At 38.2% G+C, this 16,544-nt stretch overlaps 2 protein-coding genes and 1 pseudogene across 2 annotated transcripts; all 3 read right to left on the bottom strand.

Moving 5' to 3' along the window:
- Positions 1 to 2,803: 2,803 nt before the first annotated feature.
- On the bottom strand, positions 2,804 to 5,424 carry LOC122973303. The gene is made up of 5 exons (XM_044340709.1): positions 4,663 to 5,424; positions 3,834 to 4,541; positions 3,590 to 3,715; positions 3,467 to 3,510; positions 2,804 to 3,335 (listed from the first exon to the last, which is right to left on the bottom strand). Exons 1-5 carry the CDS (start codon positions 4,715 to 4,717, stop codon positions 3,222 to 3,224), a joined length of 1,047 nt encoding a protein of 348 aa, XP_044196644.1. The 5' UTR covers positions 4,718 to 5,424; the 3' UTR covers positions 2,804 to 3,221.
- A 3,384-nt stretch (positions 5,425 to 8,808) lies between these two features.
- On the bottom strand, positions 8,809 to 10,347 carry LOC122974505 (annotated as a pseudogene).
- Positions 10,348 to 13,738: 3,391 nt separating this feature from the next.
- On the bottom strand, positions 13,739 to 15,663 carry LOC122973275. The gene is made up of 4 exons (XM_044340682.1): positions 14,815 to 15,663; positions 14,581 to 14,703; positions 14,450 to 14,493; positions 13,739 to 14,324 (listed from the first exon to the last, which is right to left on the bottom strand). Exons 1-4 carry the CDS (start codon positions 15,515 to 15,517, stop codon positions 14,205 to 14,207), a joined length of 990 nt encoding a protein of 329 aa, XP_044196617.1. The 5' UTR covers positions 15,518 to 15,663; the 3' UTR covers positions 13,739 to 14,204.
- Between the last annotated feature and the right edge of the window lie 881 nt (positions 15,664 to 16,544).

Genomic DNA, 16,544 nt, shown 5'->3' with positions numbered 1-16,544 from the left:
AGCAGGCTGAGCTGTTATCATCCCAGCATCACAGAAGGCTGGAGAGGATGGAGAGGGCAGGGTGGAGGATAGTGCTCTTTGGAAAATGTAATTTGTTTTTATCAGAACATTTTCAACAATTTTGGAACGATCACTGTTTTTAGCATTATGCGCACAGACACACGCTGGACATGAGCTTGAACAGAGGTAGGAGGGGGCCGTGAACTCTGCCGCAATATCCCATGGCCCACTCCGCGGTCGCAGGAGGGCCATTGCTGCGTAGTCTCCATCAAGGTGGTTGAAGCAGGGGGGGCTGACGGTGCTCTGCCCTGCCTGCATTCCCTCCTTTTCACTGTGATATTGTGGCCAGCTGTGTGCCCAGCCGGACTATTTTCTCAAAATAATCAAGCGTGTCTCTGTCCTGTCCTGCAGAGGCTGCAGCTTTCTGCTCACTGCCCAGCCAGCGGAGTGGCTCCTTCCGGATGTTTCACCGCACTGCCAGATGTCTCCCTCTCCCTGGAGAAGAGAGATCAGTGAGCTGATTCCCTGTCACTGAAGAGGGTGGTGAACAGTAGCGAGACGCTGCTTATATAGGGCGCAGGATGCATGTAATCAGTAGGTGCATCCTGATTGGCCGCCTCTGTACATGCAAATTTCAGTGAGCGGTTGCATGCGTGTGATTGGAGAGGAGTATTACCCATAGAGTCCAGTAGAGGGCGGAGCCTGTGTTAGACAGAACACAACCACCACAAAAGACAGGTGATATAAATATATAAATTGAAGAGAGACTGTAAATGAGGCTGCTGTAAAGAGACGCATTTTGACAATAAATTAAAGGTCAAACTTACACAGAAACAATTGAATACTTCCTTTTAAATTAATCTATTCAGTGCTTTTAGCACCATAAAAAAGCATCTATTGTATGTAAGAGTGTAAATACCTTTACATCTTCCTGAAAATCACATAGCCTGCTGTAAAGCATGGGGGTAAAGTTCTGCAGGTCTCGTTGTAATGACTGTAAGGCCGATAGAGCTGACTCTAAACCTGAACAGTAATAGTGAACTAGTAGAGCACCAGGATTCTTGAAAGGATGCCAACTGTTGGGACAGCTTGGCTTTTCATTGATGCTGTCTTAGCTCAATCAGTCAGATCAAACATGGAAGAGAGAGCACATAGAGTGCTGATAGTCAAAAGAAAACCTTCGTGTTCCATTTGACTTTGGTACAAAAATGAAAAGCACATACAGCTGGCAGAAATATTATCCAAAGTGGAAAAAACACATGACCAACTACAGTTGCAGTCGACAGAAACTTTCTATTTGTGGTGGCTGTAGCTCACTTGGTAAAGCGGGTTTAATCACAATGTTGCTTCAGCCAATGTCAACAAGTCCTCCAAATGAAACAACTAAATACGTTGTTTGACCATGCACGCCACATAGGAGCATTTTCTAATCTCACACCCCTATCAGCAGTAATCGGCAGGACATCATCATTAGTCTGTGCTTTTTAAAACCATTACAAATGACTGTTAAAAAATTGTGATGTTTTATGATGAGGTTACACTGTGGTTAAGGTCTGGTTACATTTAGGTACTAAAACCACTTGGTTAGGTTTAGGGAAACATTATGGTTTGGGTTAAAGTATTCATTTTGTTAAGGTTAGACAAATATGTGGTGTGGATTCAAGTTACTACTACTTCCTTAATGTTAGGCGACCTTCATCATCCCCTTAAGGTTAGGGGATAATCATAGTTAAGGTTTTTAAAAAACTGTCCTGACTCACGGTTGGAAACGGGAAATGAACAATGGTCTCCTGTGGCAAAGTCCAATGTTGGGTTAATGCCCTCATCGACCCCTCCTCCTCTGAATGTGGAAATCTGTCAGTTTTTAAATACATCATCTGACCTGTGCCACTACTCCGGATTGTAATTACTACGGCCACTAGATGGCATATGTCACTCAAACATAACTATATGTTGTTTTTGAGTGACTGACATTACGACATATTTGTTGGGTCTCACCAGCCAACGACACGTTTCAAGACTCTAAGAAACAAAGGGAGTCCTCAAGAAAGTCAATTTCCCCAGAGTCTGTGGTTGTTTACACCCAAGTGTGAACTCCACCCATGGACCCAGGTTAACAAAACTAGAAATTCCCCTTTTCTGCCGTCTTTCCCCTCATGGCTGCTGTGGGAGCTCTCTTGTGTGGCCTGCTCACAGCAGTATATAAAAAGGTGATTAAATGGCAGTTCAACAGTTAATTGAAACTGCATTCACCTCTGCATCTGCTGTGGACGGAGCTGTTGTTACTGGTGTCAGCTGTCTGTCATGTGTATGTCGTTATCATGTATATTCAATTTTGTGCCCACACTGCCAACTAATTTCCCTCTGTGATAATATCATTAATCAAATACTTCAGATAGATGTAAAATATCGAAGGTATCATGTCTATTTGTTACTATGAATTAGAAAGTCTTTAATAAAGGCACAACTGCAACTCTCATTTTCACATAAACAGTAATATCGTAACCTAATAGTCTTCCTGTGTCATTTTATTTATTAGTACCAGAACAATTAAGTTTCATCACTCACCCACTCAATAGGGTGGTTGAGGTCAAACACATGCTTTTTATGATAAACATGGTGCCAGTGCTGCAACAACACCTTCACTCTTGCATGAAGAAGCACAAGTTACCGTTATCAAGAATTGCACACACACACACACACACACACACACACACACACACACACACACACACACATTGTCTCATGTGTTCAAAATTCAGATGATGTTTATTTGATTATTAATATACAATGTACACACAGTTCAAAAACACACACATGAGTTGGTTATAAAAAAAACAACAAGATTAAAACACAAAAGTTCAACACAATCTTGATCCTAAAAGCCCACGAGTACCTTCTACAGCATTGACCAAACCAACCTTGAACATTTACTGGTTAAGACACAAAAATCCTTATATTCATACAGTATGTACTAAATATAACCTTAGATACACGGTTTACTTGCAAAAAAACAAAGTAGCAATTTGCAGATACTCTGCTTCAGACCACACTGCAAAAAGTAGAGTTTCCTAAAAATACCAAAGCAGAGCAAGAGATTTAAGAAGCTATAAAAAACATATTTCTTTTAAACTTACAACTAAATCCATGTTACACCTTCAAAGAGATTCTACAATATTATGTCTTATGCACAAAGTACAAATGAAACATGTCCAGTTCTACTACTTTACGCTGTAGTACACACATTCACTCCAGGTTTGGTTCTGTCTTCTTCGTCTGTTGGTCAGGTTCACACTTAAAGCAGCGTAATACAGGTTTTCTGCAGCTTTGTAACCCTGGTAACAAAGTATTAATTATTATGATATTATTCTAAACAATGTCCTAAAAAGAAATGTATTGTTGTACTGAATGTTAAAAAAGGATATTAGCTGTAATTCAAGAATTAATGAATACAGTTATTATTCACCTTCGCATTGACTGTAGAGGGAGATGAAATTCTTGCCTGAGACTCTGGTTGTGAAACACAGAAAAAGTTTTTTATTCAAAAGTCATGTTCAGTGAATACAAGCTGTCAGATATAAACAGTTACCTGCAGATTTGAAGCTGTTGATCATGTTCATCATGCACACTGAGAAAGCCGATAAAACACTGAGGATGGTGGTGAACACCAAAGCTCCACTCAAGAAATACACCAAGACAAGAGAGTTCACCTCATCTACAGAAAGTCAGACACCAGAAACAGAGCTTTCAGCATGTTTTCAGTTTTTATCCTAAGCTTAATGAGGAAGTAAGACTGTATCAAATGGGACAATGCCTCCTAAAAAGTTACTTACTCTCAATGTCCAACGTTGTCCCGTTTCCAAATAATATCTGTCCACATGAGGCAACAGCACAGTAGTACGTCCCATTATGTGAAAGATCCAGACTCTTCATTGGCAAGTTGTAGACACAGGTGTGTGTTTGTGTGTTGTTGTTCCTCTCACACTGATCATTCCTGCCTCCATGTGTGTAAATGATTCCTGGATGAGATTCTTGAGAGTTTTTGAACCAGTAAACACTGTGTTTTCCATCATCACAGGTCCCAGTGTGTACTATACAGTTCAGAGTCACAGAGCCTCCTGGCTGGATGTTCTCAGATGCCGACTGATGGACCGAAGCTTCAATGTTCAAACCTGAACCCTTTACATTGACAATAATGCTCTCTAAAAATTCATACGAGTATGAATAGCTACTTATGCAGTAGTAAGTAGCTGAGTCTGAGATGTGCAAATCTGTGATCTTCAAGTTATTTTTCTTGTTTTCATTATCCAGTGTGAAACGTGGATTGTTCTTCAATTCATTATGAAAAGTGCCATTACTTTCGTAGATGTAGAAGGTGGAGATGAGCCTTGGTTTCTGCCCCAGAATTTGCTTATACCAGTAAAGCCTTGAAACAACACCTTCATAGGAACATTGCAAAGTCACCTCATCACCACCATTAGCTGATATAAAACCACTGTCTTGACGAACAGATGAGGAGAATTTCAGATCAGTCATCTGAGCTGAAGTGAAAAAACAGATAAAGTATAGTTAATTAAATGTGATAGAGTTCAACATAATCAGTAAATATTTGAAAACCAACCACTAACAGATAAAAGTTGGAATCACAAACACGCAACTCACCCATTTCCACCAAGAACAGACATGTGAGATAGAAAGCAAACACTGGAGATGTCATCGTGTTCAACTTGCCGTGTGAAATGAAAAGATCATTTACTTTTCTCCACTCCTCATAGACAAGACTGCATTTGATTGGCCAACCTGAAGTGACACTGTAAAGGAAACATGATCACATGTTCACTGTCATCTGTACTGTCAAATTTCATTCTTGAGCAGAGTCACTTGGTGAGAGGTATATGAAGAACATAATGGCTCATTAACGTGGCATTAAGTGTACTCACCCATAATGGCATTTTATTTTTTATTTATTTTTTTATTATTTTGTTTCTCTATTCTATTTCCTATTCTGAGGTTAACCTGACATCGTTTGTTCATCAAAAATGCATCTAAAACACAAGACTTTTTTGGTAGCAATATTGTAGGTTGTGGTGGAACAAGAAGGAGCAACCACAGTGAGTTAGATGAAGAGTTGCAGGTGACAGGCGGCACACCTCCTTAGCAAAGTAACTTTCTTCTCACTGTGCCCTGCTGTCATGTAGAAAAGTACTTGCGCTGTGTACAGTATGAAATCACATCACGGCTGCTCATGGTTTGATGGAAAATTCAAATTTTTCACTTGCTTTATTAAAACGATGGTTTGTTTGGCTGCTCTGTTAACAGATGCACCAGTTGCTCCTATTTTGTACTTCTGACCACGTAGCAGCTGAAGGAGCATTTGCTGGCCCACAATCCTGCAGTATTAAACTGAACTTGCTCTTTCTACCAGTAAGCATGGGTTTTCCTAAATCAACCAGAATTAAAATCTTAAGGATTATAACTTTAAAGTTCTGAGTAATCAACACCTGACTCACTTAAAAAATGTATCAATCTCAAGGCAAATATGTTGTAGCAGACCTCCTGGCCTCTGCAATGTCTTTCCTAGCACCTTTGTTTTCTCTTATCTGGAGCAAATGTCAAGTCGTCCTGCTAGACCTGAAAATGATCTGAGGCTCCCTTACTTGGAAACCACAGATCAACGTAAAACTCTTGTTGTAATTTTACTGCTTTCATACAACACATTGGGCCTCATTCACTAATATGTGCGTGGAAATATTCTTACTTTGTGCACAAAACAAGTTTGCACACAAAATTACCGTCTGGGTTCATGACACGTGTGCGCTGGCCAATTTTGTTCTTACCAGCGTGTGCATGTTAGTGAATCAGAATCATTCTAAATTGACAGGCATGTGCCCACTATCGGTAATTATTACACAGCTTTGTTAAATACCCCTTATTCTGATTGGTCAATTATGGCATTTTACGGTCTGTCATTTCTGAATAGCAAACCGCTGCTATGAAATACAGACTGTTGCTAAGGACGCAGTTCTGTTCATAGACTCTGGAGGACAATGTCCAATCATATCAATCTGCAGAAAGAAGTCTGGTAAAATTTACCAACTACAGCTCATTCGCGACACCTTGTGGCAAAAAAACGTTAGCGATAATGTCTGTGACTGGGCACAGATGTGACGACAGCCTGAAGACCTACGGGGCTCCAACCATTACAGAAAGGTAAAAGTTTAGCAAGATCCTGTCGTCCAGTCCAGGCAATGGCAGCAGATCTGGTGAGTGCCTCTCTTAGTTGTGCATCACTACACACTAACTTAAATGATAAGCAGAAGTGATAAGAGTAATATTGTTACCAGTTGTAACATTAGTAACAGTTGTGTTTCCAGGTGTGTAAACTGCAAAACCCCGGAAAGAAGGAAATGTAGAGATGAATGACAGAAACGTCATGATCTTCAGAAGGCTACAGAGCTTTCATAGATATTAATGTTACTATGCACGCAATTCCAACCGTAGAATATAATGGACAATTTTTTTAGCAGAAGCACTAAAATAATTTTTAAATCAATATTTTGTATCAGATTATTGATTTCCTTATTAAGTAGCTGTGTAATAAGTCGTTTGGAGCCTGATTGTGAATCCTGTATACAGCCTGCATACCTGTTGCACCACTACCACTCAGTACGTTTAACAAAATAAAAAGTTGGTAACTGTGTAGATCTGTGGAATTAATCTAAATAAATCTCTACTGCTGCACCAGGTGTGCATTGCATTTCGTCTCTCACCGCAATAGGCCGTGATGCAGTGACGATGCAGAGCATCCCTCCCTGTGCCACTACTGAACTGTCAGGCTGTGAGGACACTGAACAGGCTGCTGGTTAACAAGCTGCATATATCACGGCCAAATCTGATGGAGGAAATTAATCACTGTCACATTCAATATGGAAATTCTGATATATCAGCTAAAGCGAAGTCATCCCAAAGTGGGATCAGGACAGTTTTAATCTATTAATAATTTCATAACATTTGTGATGATGATTTATAGATTACAATGTCTTAGCTATTACTTTTATAATTAGTAAATAAGTTGTGTATTATTGGTAATTTCACACTTTTAAATGTTGTATATTTAGGTCCAAACATTTTTTAAATAATTGTGGTTCTAATATATTGTTTACATTGAATACATATAGACTTGATCGTTATTAAAACTGTGGGACATTTATGATTTGTGTGTATGCATGGTCTAAGGCAGTTCTAAATTTGTTTGCAGAGCAAGAATAACTTCAGGTAAGAACATATTTATGAATCCCAAATTTGTGTTTAAAACGTTTGTACGCACAGTTCAAGCACAGATTTGTGCATATGCACTGTTTATGAATGAGCCCCATTGTTTGAAACTAAGCCTACATCATTGGTTTATGTTTTTTTTTTTTTTTTATCATAACATACAAGAATGACCCATCCTTGTCACTTTACATTTTCTCATCACATTGGCAGATAACATTTGTGGTTTGTGGGTTTACACACATGTACGTGTACGTGCACATGCTGATGTTCAAAGTGTCACAGAAACTTGTCATATAGCATCACTGAATTTTTTCTTCTTCACAGACAGTACTGTGTTTGATTGGCCAATCAGAAGTGACACCTAATGTCTTACTTTGGAAACATGATCACATGTTCAGAGCTACTTATGGTATTCAGAGAGGATTTACAAGGTCAGGAGTATATGAGCAACTTAATGACTCTTCAACTTTGTCAGCAATGGCATTAGCTTTAAAATTACCAAAGCATACAGTACCAGTGAAATGTTTGGACACATTATCTCATTCAAGGGAATGGGAAGGTGTGTCCAAATTTTTGACTGGTACTGTATATGGGAGGGTGAGCCTCGTCTCTTCTCAGCTCATGACACCACCTCAAGAAACACCAGAGGAATATCTCTATTAAACATAGTGAGTATGATATATGGCTCAAAGGCAGAATGTTTTGCTTATATATCATCCACATTTATTACTACTTCACAGAATTCATGCAAGTTATTACACTTCTTTCAAAAAAAATTAACATTCAAGTTAAAGTTAAAAAGATAACATTCTTACTTTTTCTTTATTAAGAGTTTAACACTCAAAACTCAGCTAATCTGCTTCATCGGGACTGTGTGGGTGTGGTTTGCACAGATGTGATTGACAGTGGCTTGGCAAAATAACCCAACAACCCAACAACTGACGTCAGATTCTGATTCAAATTTAGCAAAAGTCCGATTGGGACAGAAATACGTGACATCACCTTATTTCCACCAAGCCCCGCCCACAGTAAACTACTGAGAGGAGCGAAGACAAAACAGCTCAGACAGATATCTCTCAAGTGAAATAAGCAAAACTTTTACTGTCTTTTCCATTCTGTGTTGATTTGTTTCAACTTCAACCTTTTTCTGCCCCAGTGAAAAAAGTTATAAATAGCATAATTTAACATTAACAACAGTAAATCCAGCCTGTCACATAATTTTGCTTGAGGTCAGCCAGTGTACATTCATGCAGTTCTGTCTCACATACACTTGTTCTGAAGCCCATCTTGTGAAAATGCTGATTTGCTAAAATTTGACTTGAGTTGTGGATAGAACATTAAAAACTTTTTAATTTGACATAAATATATTATTACTTCAATCCAACACCAACATACATTCTCAAATAACTGGTTGAATCAACTCATCTCTGGGAATTATGGCTGCTCCATTCTATGGTCACAAGAAAAATATACTGATAACATGATCTCAATCTCTTATGAGTTTGTTGGAAACACTAATAAAGGCATATCTTATTACACTGCAACAAATATAAAACATGTACAGTTCTACTGCTTTACTCTTGAGTACACGCATTCAGTCTCGGTGTTGTTCCTCTGTCTTCGAGATCTGTTGACCTTGTGCTTCCTTAATGCTGCGTAATGGATGTTTTCTTCATTTTGGTGACCCTGATCATAAAATATAAAACAGTAAATCACAATATTTGATAAGAATAAAAATAAATGCAAATAGAGTTGTGCTTAAAAATGTTTGAATGGTAATATAATGGTTTATCTAAAAGACAAAAAGAACATACCTCTGCATCTGATGTGGAGGGAGCTGAAAATCTCGCCTGAGACTCTGAGAAAGATCAAACAGTGAGCTTACTATAATGCCATGTTCAGTTACACACTGTCAACTACAAAGAATAGCAGTTATCATACCTTTACACTGGCAGCCGTTTCTCTTCTTCATCTTGTACACTGAGAAAGCCAGTAAAATAACCAGGATGGTGGTGAATGTCAAAGCTCCACTCAAGAAATACACCAAGACAAGAGAATCTACCTCATCTGTGGAGAGCCAGACACCAGGAGACAGTAGAAAGCTTTTAGCTGTGTTATTCTGAGTTTAAATACGGAGTTATGCACTTATAAAAAAAAAGGACAACCTTTGTGAGAAAAAGTTACTTACTGTCAACATCCAGCTTGGTCCCGTTTCCAAACAGTATCCATCCACATGAGGCGACAGCACATTCGGTCCCAGCATAAGAAGGATTCAGACTCTTCATTGGCAAGTTGTAGACACAGGTGTGTGTTTGTGTGTTGTTGTTCCTCTCACACTGATCATTCCTGCCTCCACGTGTGTAAATGATTCCTGGATGAGATTCTTGAGAGTTTTTGAGCCAGTAAACACTGTGTTCTCCGTCATCACAGGTCCCAGTGTGTACTGTACAGTTCAGAGTCACAGAGCCTCCTGGCTGGATGCTCTCAGATGCCGACTGATGGACCAAAGCTTGGATGTTCAAACCTGAACCCTTTACACTGACAACAGTACCCTCCTCAAATTCAATCATTAATGAAGACCTTCTTGCGCAGTAGTAAGTAGCTGAGTCTGAAATGCGTAGATCTGAGATCATCAAGTGATTTTTATTGTTTTCAGTATCCAGTGTGAAACGTGGATTGTCCTTGAATTCATGAAGAAATGTTCCATTTTTATTAAACGCAAATAAGGTAGACATGAGCCTTGGTTTCTGTCCGAGAGTTTGCTTGTACCAGTAAAGTCTTGTTGTAGCATCAGGATCATAGAAACATTGTAAAGTCAAACTTTCACCAACATTTGCTGATACAAAACTACTTTCTTGATGAGATGAGGAAGATTTCTGATCAGTTGCTTGAGCTGATGTGAAATAAAAGACAAAGCAAATGAAGAATTAATTTCAAATGATACAATTCAGCATAATCAGTACATAAAGAAATATTTGAAACATTTGGACAAGTTTGTTTCACAAAACACTACTCACCCATTTTTCCCAAGATAAGACATGCCAGATACAAAATATAGTTTAGAGATGTCATCGTGTTCAAATTGCGGTGTTGAATGAAAAGAATCTTGATACTTCTCCTCTCTTTAGAGACAAGGCTGCATTTGATTGGCCAAACAAGTCACATTGAATGTCCTTTTTAGGAAACACGATCACATGTTCACTGACACCTACACTGTTATTTTGTTCTTTAAATAGAATCACGTGGTGAGAGGTGTATCAAAAACATAATGGTTCCTAATGTTGGCGTTAGATTTTGAATGACAAAAAATCAATGATGTCTCTATACAGTATGCACACTAGTAACATAATAGTATATAAAGATATAATGTAGCCCATTTCTGCTCAAAATGAACGTGCTCATGTTGAGCAGATTAACAGGCAGGCATGATACTTTGCTAACTACAGTATCTGTCAAATACAGATATATAACATGGAAAAGATCATTTGCCAGATGATCAACTTTATCATTTAACAAGAAAAATGCAACCTATTTTTATGACTAGGTGTGATTCAGAATCAGAAACAGGTTTTTTTTCAAGTAGGTTTGCACATACAATGAATTTGCCTTGTTGTATAACAATTGACAAATAGAAGATAAAAGAAAACACAACTAACACAAAAGACTGGTGATAAAAATATATAAATAAAAATTCATCCATGGTGACGATATAATTGACTCTCTTTCAAAGCTGTATCCCAGAGAATGAAGACTATAATTCGGGCTGCTGTAAAGAGACTCATTTTGACAATACATTAAAGGTCAAATTTACACAGAAACAATTGAATACTTCCTTTTAAATTAATGTATTCAGTGCTTTGAGCACCATAAAGACGCATTTATTGTACAAAGAGTACAAACACCTTTACTTCTTGCTGAAAACCACATAGCCTGTTGTAAAGCATGGGAGTAAAGTTCAGCAGGTCCCAGAGTAATGACTGTAAGGCAGATAGATCTGACCTAAACCTAACACAGTGAATTAGTAGAGCACCAGATTTCTTGAAAGGATGCCAACTGTAGGGACAGCTTGGCTTTTCATTGATGCTGTCTTAGTTCAATTGGTCAGGTCAAACATGGAAGAGAGAGCACATAGAGTGCTGATAGTCAAAAGAAAACCTTCATGTTCCATTTGACTTTGGTACAAAAATGAAAAGCGCATACAGCTGGCAGAATTATTATCCAAAATGGAAAGATCACATGACCGACTACAGTTGCAGTCGACAGAAACTTTCTATTGGGGTTGGCTGTAGCTCACTTGGTAAAGCGGGTTTGCCTTTAATCACAAGGTTGCTTCAGCCAATGTCAACAAGTCCTTCAAATGAAACAACTAAATACCTCATCTGACCATGCACGCCACATAGGAGCATTTTCTAATCTCACACCCAAATCAGCAGTAATCAGCAGAACATCATTTGTCTGTGCTTTTCAAAACCTTTACAAATCACTGTTAAAGAATAACAATGTTTTATGATGAGACAACACTGTGGTTAAGGTCTGGTTACGTTTAGGTATTTAAACCACTTGGTTAGATTTAGATAATCATCATGGTTTGGGTTAAAATGATCATTTTATTAAGGTTAGACAAATATGTGGTGTCGGTTAAAGTTACTACTACTTCCTTAATGTTAGGTGACCTTCATTGTCATGACTACAATAATAACTATGGGGTTAAGGTTAGGCGATAATTGTAGTTAAGGTTTTTAAAAAACTGTCCTGACTCTTGGTTGGAAATGGGAAATGAACAACGGTCTCCTGTGGAAAAGTCCAGTGTTGGGTTAATGCCTCCATCCACCCCTCCTCCTCTGAATGCAGAAATCTATCAGCTTTTAAATATGTCATCTGGCCTGCACCACTGCTCCAGGTCATAATTACTACGGCCACTAGATGGGATCTGTCACGCAACCGTAACTATATGTTGTTTTTGAGAGACTGACATTATGATGTATTTTATCGTTTTTCTTGGGAAGCCAGTCTAGCCAATGTATGTGTGTGCCAAAATCTAAGGCAAGTTGGACAGATATGTCATACAAATTACTGTAATATAATGTACTGCTGTCTACATGACCAAGGCATGACAAACGTTAGCATGCCATGGCTAGTCGAAAAAACAATCGGGACAATTTAAGGTGAATCCTGACTGGCTCCATGGTGGGTTTTGTCAGCTGAAAAATAATAAACAAAGTTGAGATTCACAGTTTAGAGACTTTGGCCCAGAGGTCCTGTTGTTCTGGGCTGATGTCTCTGTGACAATGCAGCAATGAAAAGGGAGAAAATAGAGAATTAGAATATGAGACTTTAAACAGAGAAACAGAGATCACCATGACGAAGAATAATATATGCAGTAATGACCATAGGTGCCTGGTTATGTTTAAAAATAGGGGAGCAAACTTGGAAAGATACATTATTGGCAAGGGGGTCTGGGGGTCCTCCCCCAGAAAAAAATGTTATTGAAAACAAATTTCCTGCATTTCTACACCACCTAATCTAAATCAAGAAACAGCCACCTGCACTAGTCTAGAATAGGAGGATGCTATGAAAACCAGGAATGCATCAAGAACAGAACAGTATATAATTGGGTGGATGAGGACAGGAAATGATTATTAGAAGAATGGCTATTTCATATTTGAAATTATATTCATAAAAGCATTATGTAGCCTAAAACAGTAGTAGGTTGCAGGCTACTAGGCCACCTTCAAGGTCAAACAAGGACAAACAATTTATATAAATGAAATAGATTTACAACACATCACAATATGATTTGGATAATCAAACCTGGTTAAACAATGTTAAACCTGAGGGTTGCTATTCTCAATACTCACAAGGCAATCTTCAAAGTCTAACAGCTGCAACAAAGTACTAACAGTTTGTATGAATGAAATGGCCTCACAATCTAATTCCAATCCCACCTGTTTATTTTACACACAGGTTCAAGTGGTAGCTATGAGCACCACTAGCTGATGTAGCAGGAATGAATAATTATAACTTCTAAAGCAGATCATTTTAACCTACATTATCTCAAATCAAGGACTATTTTAATGCACAACTCAGAAGGCGACCTTTGCTCAAGACTTAAAAGGGCCGTTTTCAGTCGAGCACTAGACTTTACACAGCACAGAGCAGCTGGATGAAAGAGAGATCTTGAGATCATTGCACAGAGTGAAGTGTCCTCGTATTTAAAAATGATTCCATCCACTTGGATTTCTCTGAAACCTCCAGTATAATATAAAGTAAACAAATATGGATGCTTCATATCAGCAATAGTTCACATTTAAAATATAACTAATTTCAACACAGATTTAAAGGCTGTTGTGATCTATTGACCATCAACATATATTTTTAAAACCTGACACACCCAACTCTGCTATCATACAACCACCATAAGTGGTCAGATGCTCTGAACGTGAACACAAACATTGTCTCAAGGTCAAAGTGTTCCATAATTACATTTATTTCATCATTACTGACACAAAATATTCATGGAAATGCACAATGCACATGATCAGGTTAAAACCCATTCAAACAAATAATAGCATTTTTTCCCTTCATGTTCCTCATATCCAAACAGTAACTTATTACGTTATACAGCATAAATGAATCTGGTCTTCTAAATGTTCTTGTATAATCACAGAAAGTATATGATTTTAGAATTAAAGATATATATTTTATTTAAAGAAAACAAATTAAAAGCAGAGACATCCTGTAGACGTCCTTTAAAGCACACTGACAAGCAACACAGAGAGTACAGTCCTGAATGTGCAAATTACTAAACCGTACTAAAACACAGAGAATCTCATCTTTTGACTGCAGATCATGAGGCACATATTTATCTCAAGACCTTTATCTAAGACTACAATACATAATGAAGGAGATTCTAAGAAACCTCACAAGTTCTACATCTTTACACTGGAGTACACACATTCATTCTTGGTGTTGTTCCTCGCTCTTCTTGATCTGTTTGCCACATTAGTATTTAATGCAGCATAATGGAGGTTGTCTGCGTCTTGGTTACCCTGCTAACAAAATATATAAAAGTAAATCACACTGTGATTAAAACAATGTCCACAACACAATTAATTGTTCTGCTAATAAAAGGTGGTTAAATGGCAATTCAACTGTTAATTGAAACTGTATTCACCTCTGTATCTGCCGTGGACGGAGCTGCAAATCCATGTTGAGGCTCTAATTGTGAAACAGAAAATGCTCTTTTATTCAAAAGCCAAATTCAGTGAATACAAGCTGTTAACAAGCAGAATCATTTGCTTGTACCTGACTGGCAGCTGTTTCTCTTCTTCATCTTGTACACTGAGAAAGCCAATAAAACACTGAGGATGGTGGTGAACGCCAAAGCTCCACTCAAGAAATACACCAAGACAAGAGAGTCCACCTCATCTACAGAGAGTCAGACACCAGAAACAGAGCTTAGAGCATGTTTTTATCCTAAGCTTGATGAGGAACTAAGACTGTATCAAATAGGACAACGTCTCCTAAAAAGTTACTTACATTCAATGTCCAGCTTGGTCCCGTCTCCAAACACTATCTGTCCACATGAGACGACAGCACAGTAGTAGGTCCCAGTATGAGAAAGATCCAAACTCTTCATTGGCAAGTTATAGACACAGGTGTGTGTTTGTGTGTTGCTGTTCCTCTCACACTGATCATTCCTGCCTCCATGTGTGTAAATGATTCCTGGATGAGATTCTTCAGAGTTTTTGAACCAGTAAACACTGTGTTCTCCATCATCACAGGTCCCAGTGTGTACTATACAGTTCAGAGTCACAGAGCCTCCTGGCTGGATGCTCTCAGATGCCGACTGATGGACCGAAGCTTGGATGTTCAAACCTGAACCCTTTACATTGAGAGTAGTGCCCTCCAAAAATTCTAACGTGTTAAAATAGCTACTAACGCAGTAGTAAGTAGCTGAGTCTGAAATGTGCAAATCTGTGATCTTCAAGTGATTTTTATTGTTTTCAGTATCCAGTGTGAAGCGAGGATTGTTCTTGAATTCATCATGAAACGTGCTGATTACCTCATATTTATAGAAGGTTGAGATTAGCTTAATTTTCTGTCCCAGAGTTTGTTTATACCAGTAAAGCCTTGCAACTTCACCTCCATAGAAACATTGCAAAGTCGTCTCATCACCAACATTAGCTGATATAAAACCACTGTCTTGACGAACAGATGAGGAGAATTTCAGATCAGTCATCTGAGCTGAAGTGAAATAAGAGACAAAGTAAATGTATAGTTAATTGAATGTGATAGAATTCAACGTAATCAGTTAATATTTGAAAACCAACCACTAACAGATAAAAGTTGGAATCACAAACACGCAACTCACCCATTTTCCCCAAGAACAGACATATCATGTCAGACACATGTCATTGTGTTCAACTTGCCGTGTGAAATAAAAAGATCATTTACTTTTCTCCACTCCTCATAGACAAGACTGCTTTTGATTGGCCAATCTGAAGTGACACTGTATAGGAAACAGGATCACATGTTCACTGCCACCTATGATTGTAATGGTGAGAGATATATGAGGAAGATAAAGGCTCCTCATCTTTGATTTGATTTGAAATCACTAAAAAATAAACAACCAAGAAATATCCAATATAAACATAGCTGTAATAAGACATAGTGGAGTCCATTTATGCTCAATATTTTTCATTAAACAGGTAACGAAAACTAATTTTGAGCAATTCATCCATACTTGATACTTTTTAAAGCTGTAATCTGGAGAAACAACACTGCACTCTGTGCTGTATTTAAGAGACAATTTTCTTCAATATGCATACAAGATATGATGGGCTGCACGATTAATCAAAATAAGATCACAATGTTGATTCAGGCTCTATGCAATCTCATTTTTATGAGACAATGATTCGGCTGTGTCTGCATTAGTGTGGAGATCCAGTACATCATGAGAGAGGCAGAGAGCGACAAAAATGTGTTAGAGTCACTGAAACCCAGAAATGGTGAGAAAGGACAAATAGATGTGTCCCCCTAGTTGTGACAAAAAATGCTTTGCTTGTAGTGTCAAAGGTTTTAGTCTGTTGTGTGGAACTGGATTCACAGATGAAGATGTTGGTCAAAAGCACCTACATTACAACCACTGGAAATGTCACAAAACAGCCAGGAAAAACTTCAGCTAAAATACAAAATATGTGTTAATTAATCACCTGAACCTGACTCAACCCACAAACCACCAATTTTTTTTAACCAACACCAGTGGG

This window comes from Thunnus albacares, chromosome 22, assembly GCF_914725855.1.
Source record: "Thunnus albacares chromosome 22, fThuAlb1.1, whole genome shotgun sequence".
Lineage (NCBI taxonomy): Eukaryota > Metazoa > Chordata > Actinopteri > Scombriformes > Scombridae > Thunnus > Thunnus albacares.
The sequence above is the reverse complement of the archived record's forward strand: the minus strand, read 5'-3'. Positions and strand labels throughout refer to the sequence as shown.

What these genes read in the sequence shown, in the direction of transcription:
- LOC122973303 (XM_044340709.1), bottom strand. Translation starts at nt 4,717, where the DNA reads ATGACATCTCCAGTGTTTGCTTTCTATCTCACATGTCTGTTCTTGGTG. An exon ending in TCTGTTCTTGGTGGAAATGG is followed by an intron (nt 4,542 to 4,662) that starts GTGAGTTGCGTG and finishes TTTTCACTTCAG; the next exon opens with CTCAGATGACTGATCTGAAA. An exon ending in CCTCTACAGTCAATGCGAAG is followed by an intron (nt 3,336 to 3,466) that starts GTGAATAATAAC and finishes CTTTGTTACCAG; the next exon opens with GGTTACAAAGCTGCAGAAAA.
- LOC122973275 (XM_044340682.1), bottom strand. Translation starts at nt 15,517, where the DNA reads ATGACTGATCTGAAATTCTCCTCATCTGTTCGTCAAGACAGTGGTTTT. An exon ending in GAGAAACAGCTGCCAGTCAG is followed by an intron (nt 14,494 to 14,580) that starts GTACAAGCAAAT and finishes TTTCACAATTAG; the next exon opens with AGCCTCAACATGGATTTGCA. An exon ending in CGTCCACGGCAGATACAGAG is followed by an intron (nt 14,325 to 14,449) that starts GTGAATACAGTT and finishes TTTTGTTAGCAG; the next exon opens with GGTAACCAAGACGCAGACAA.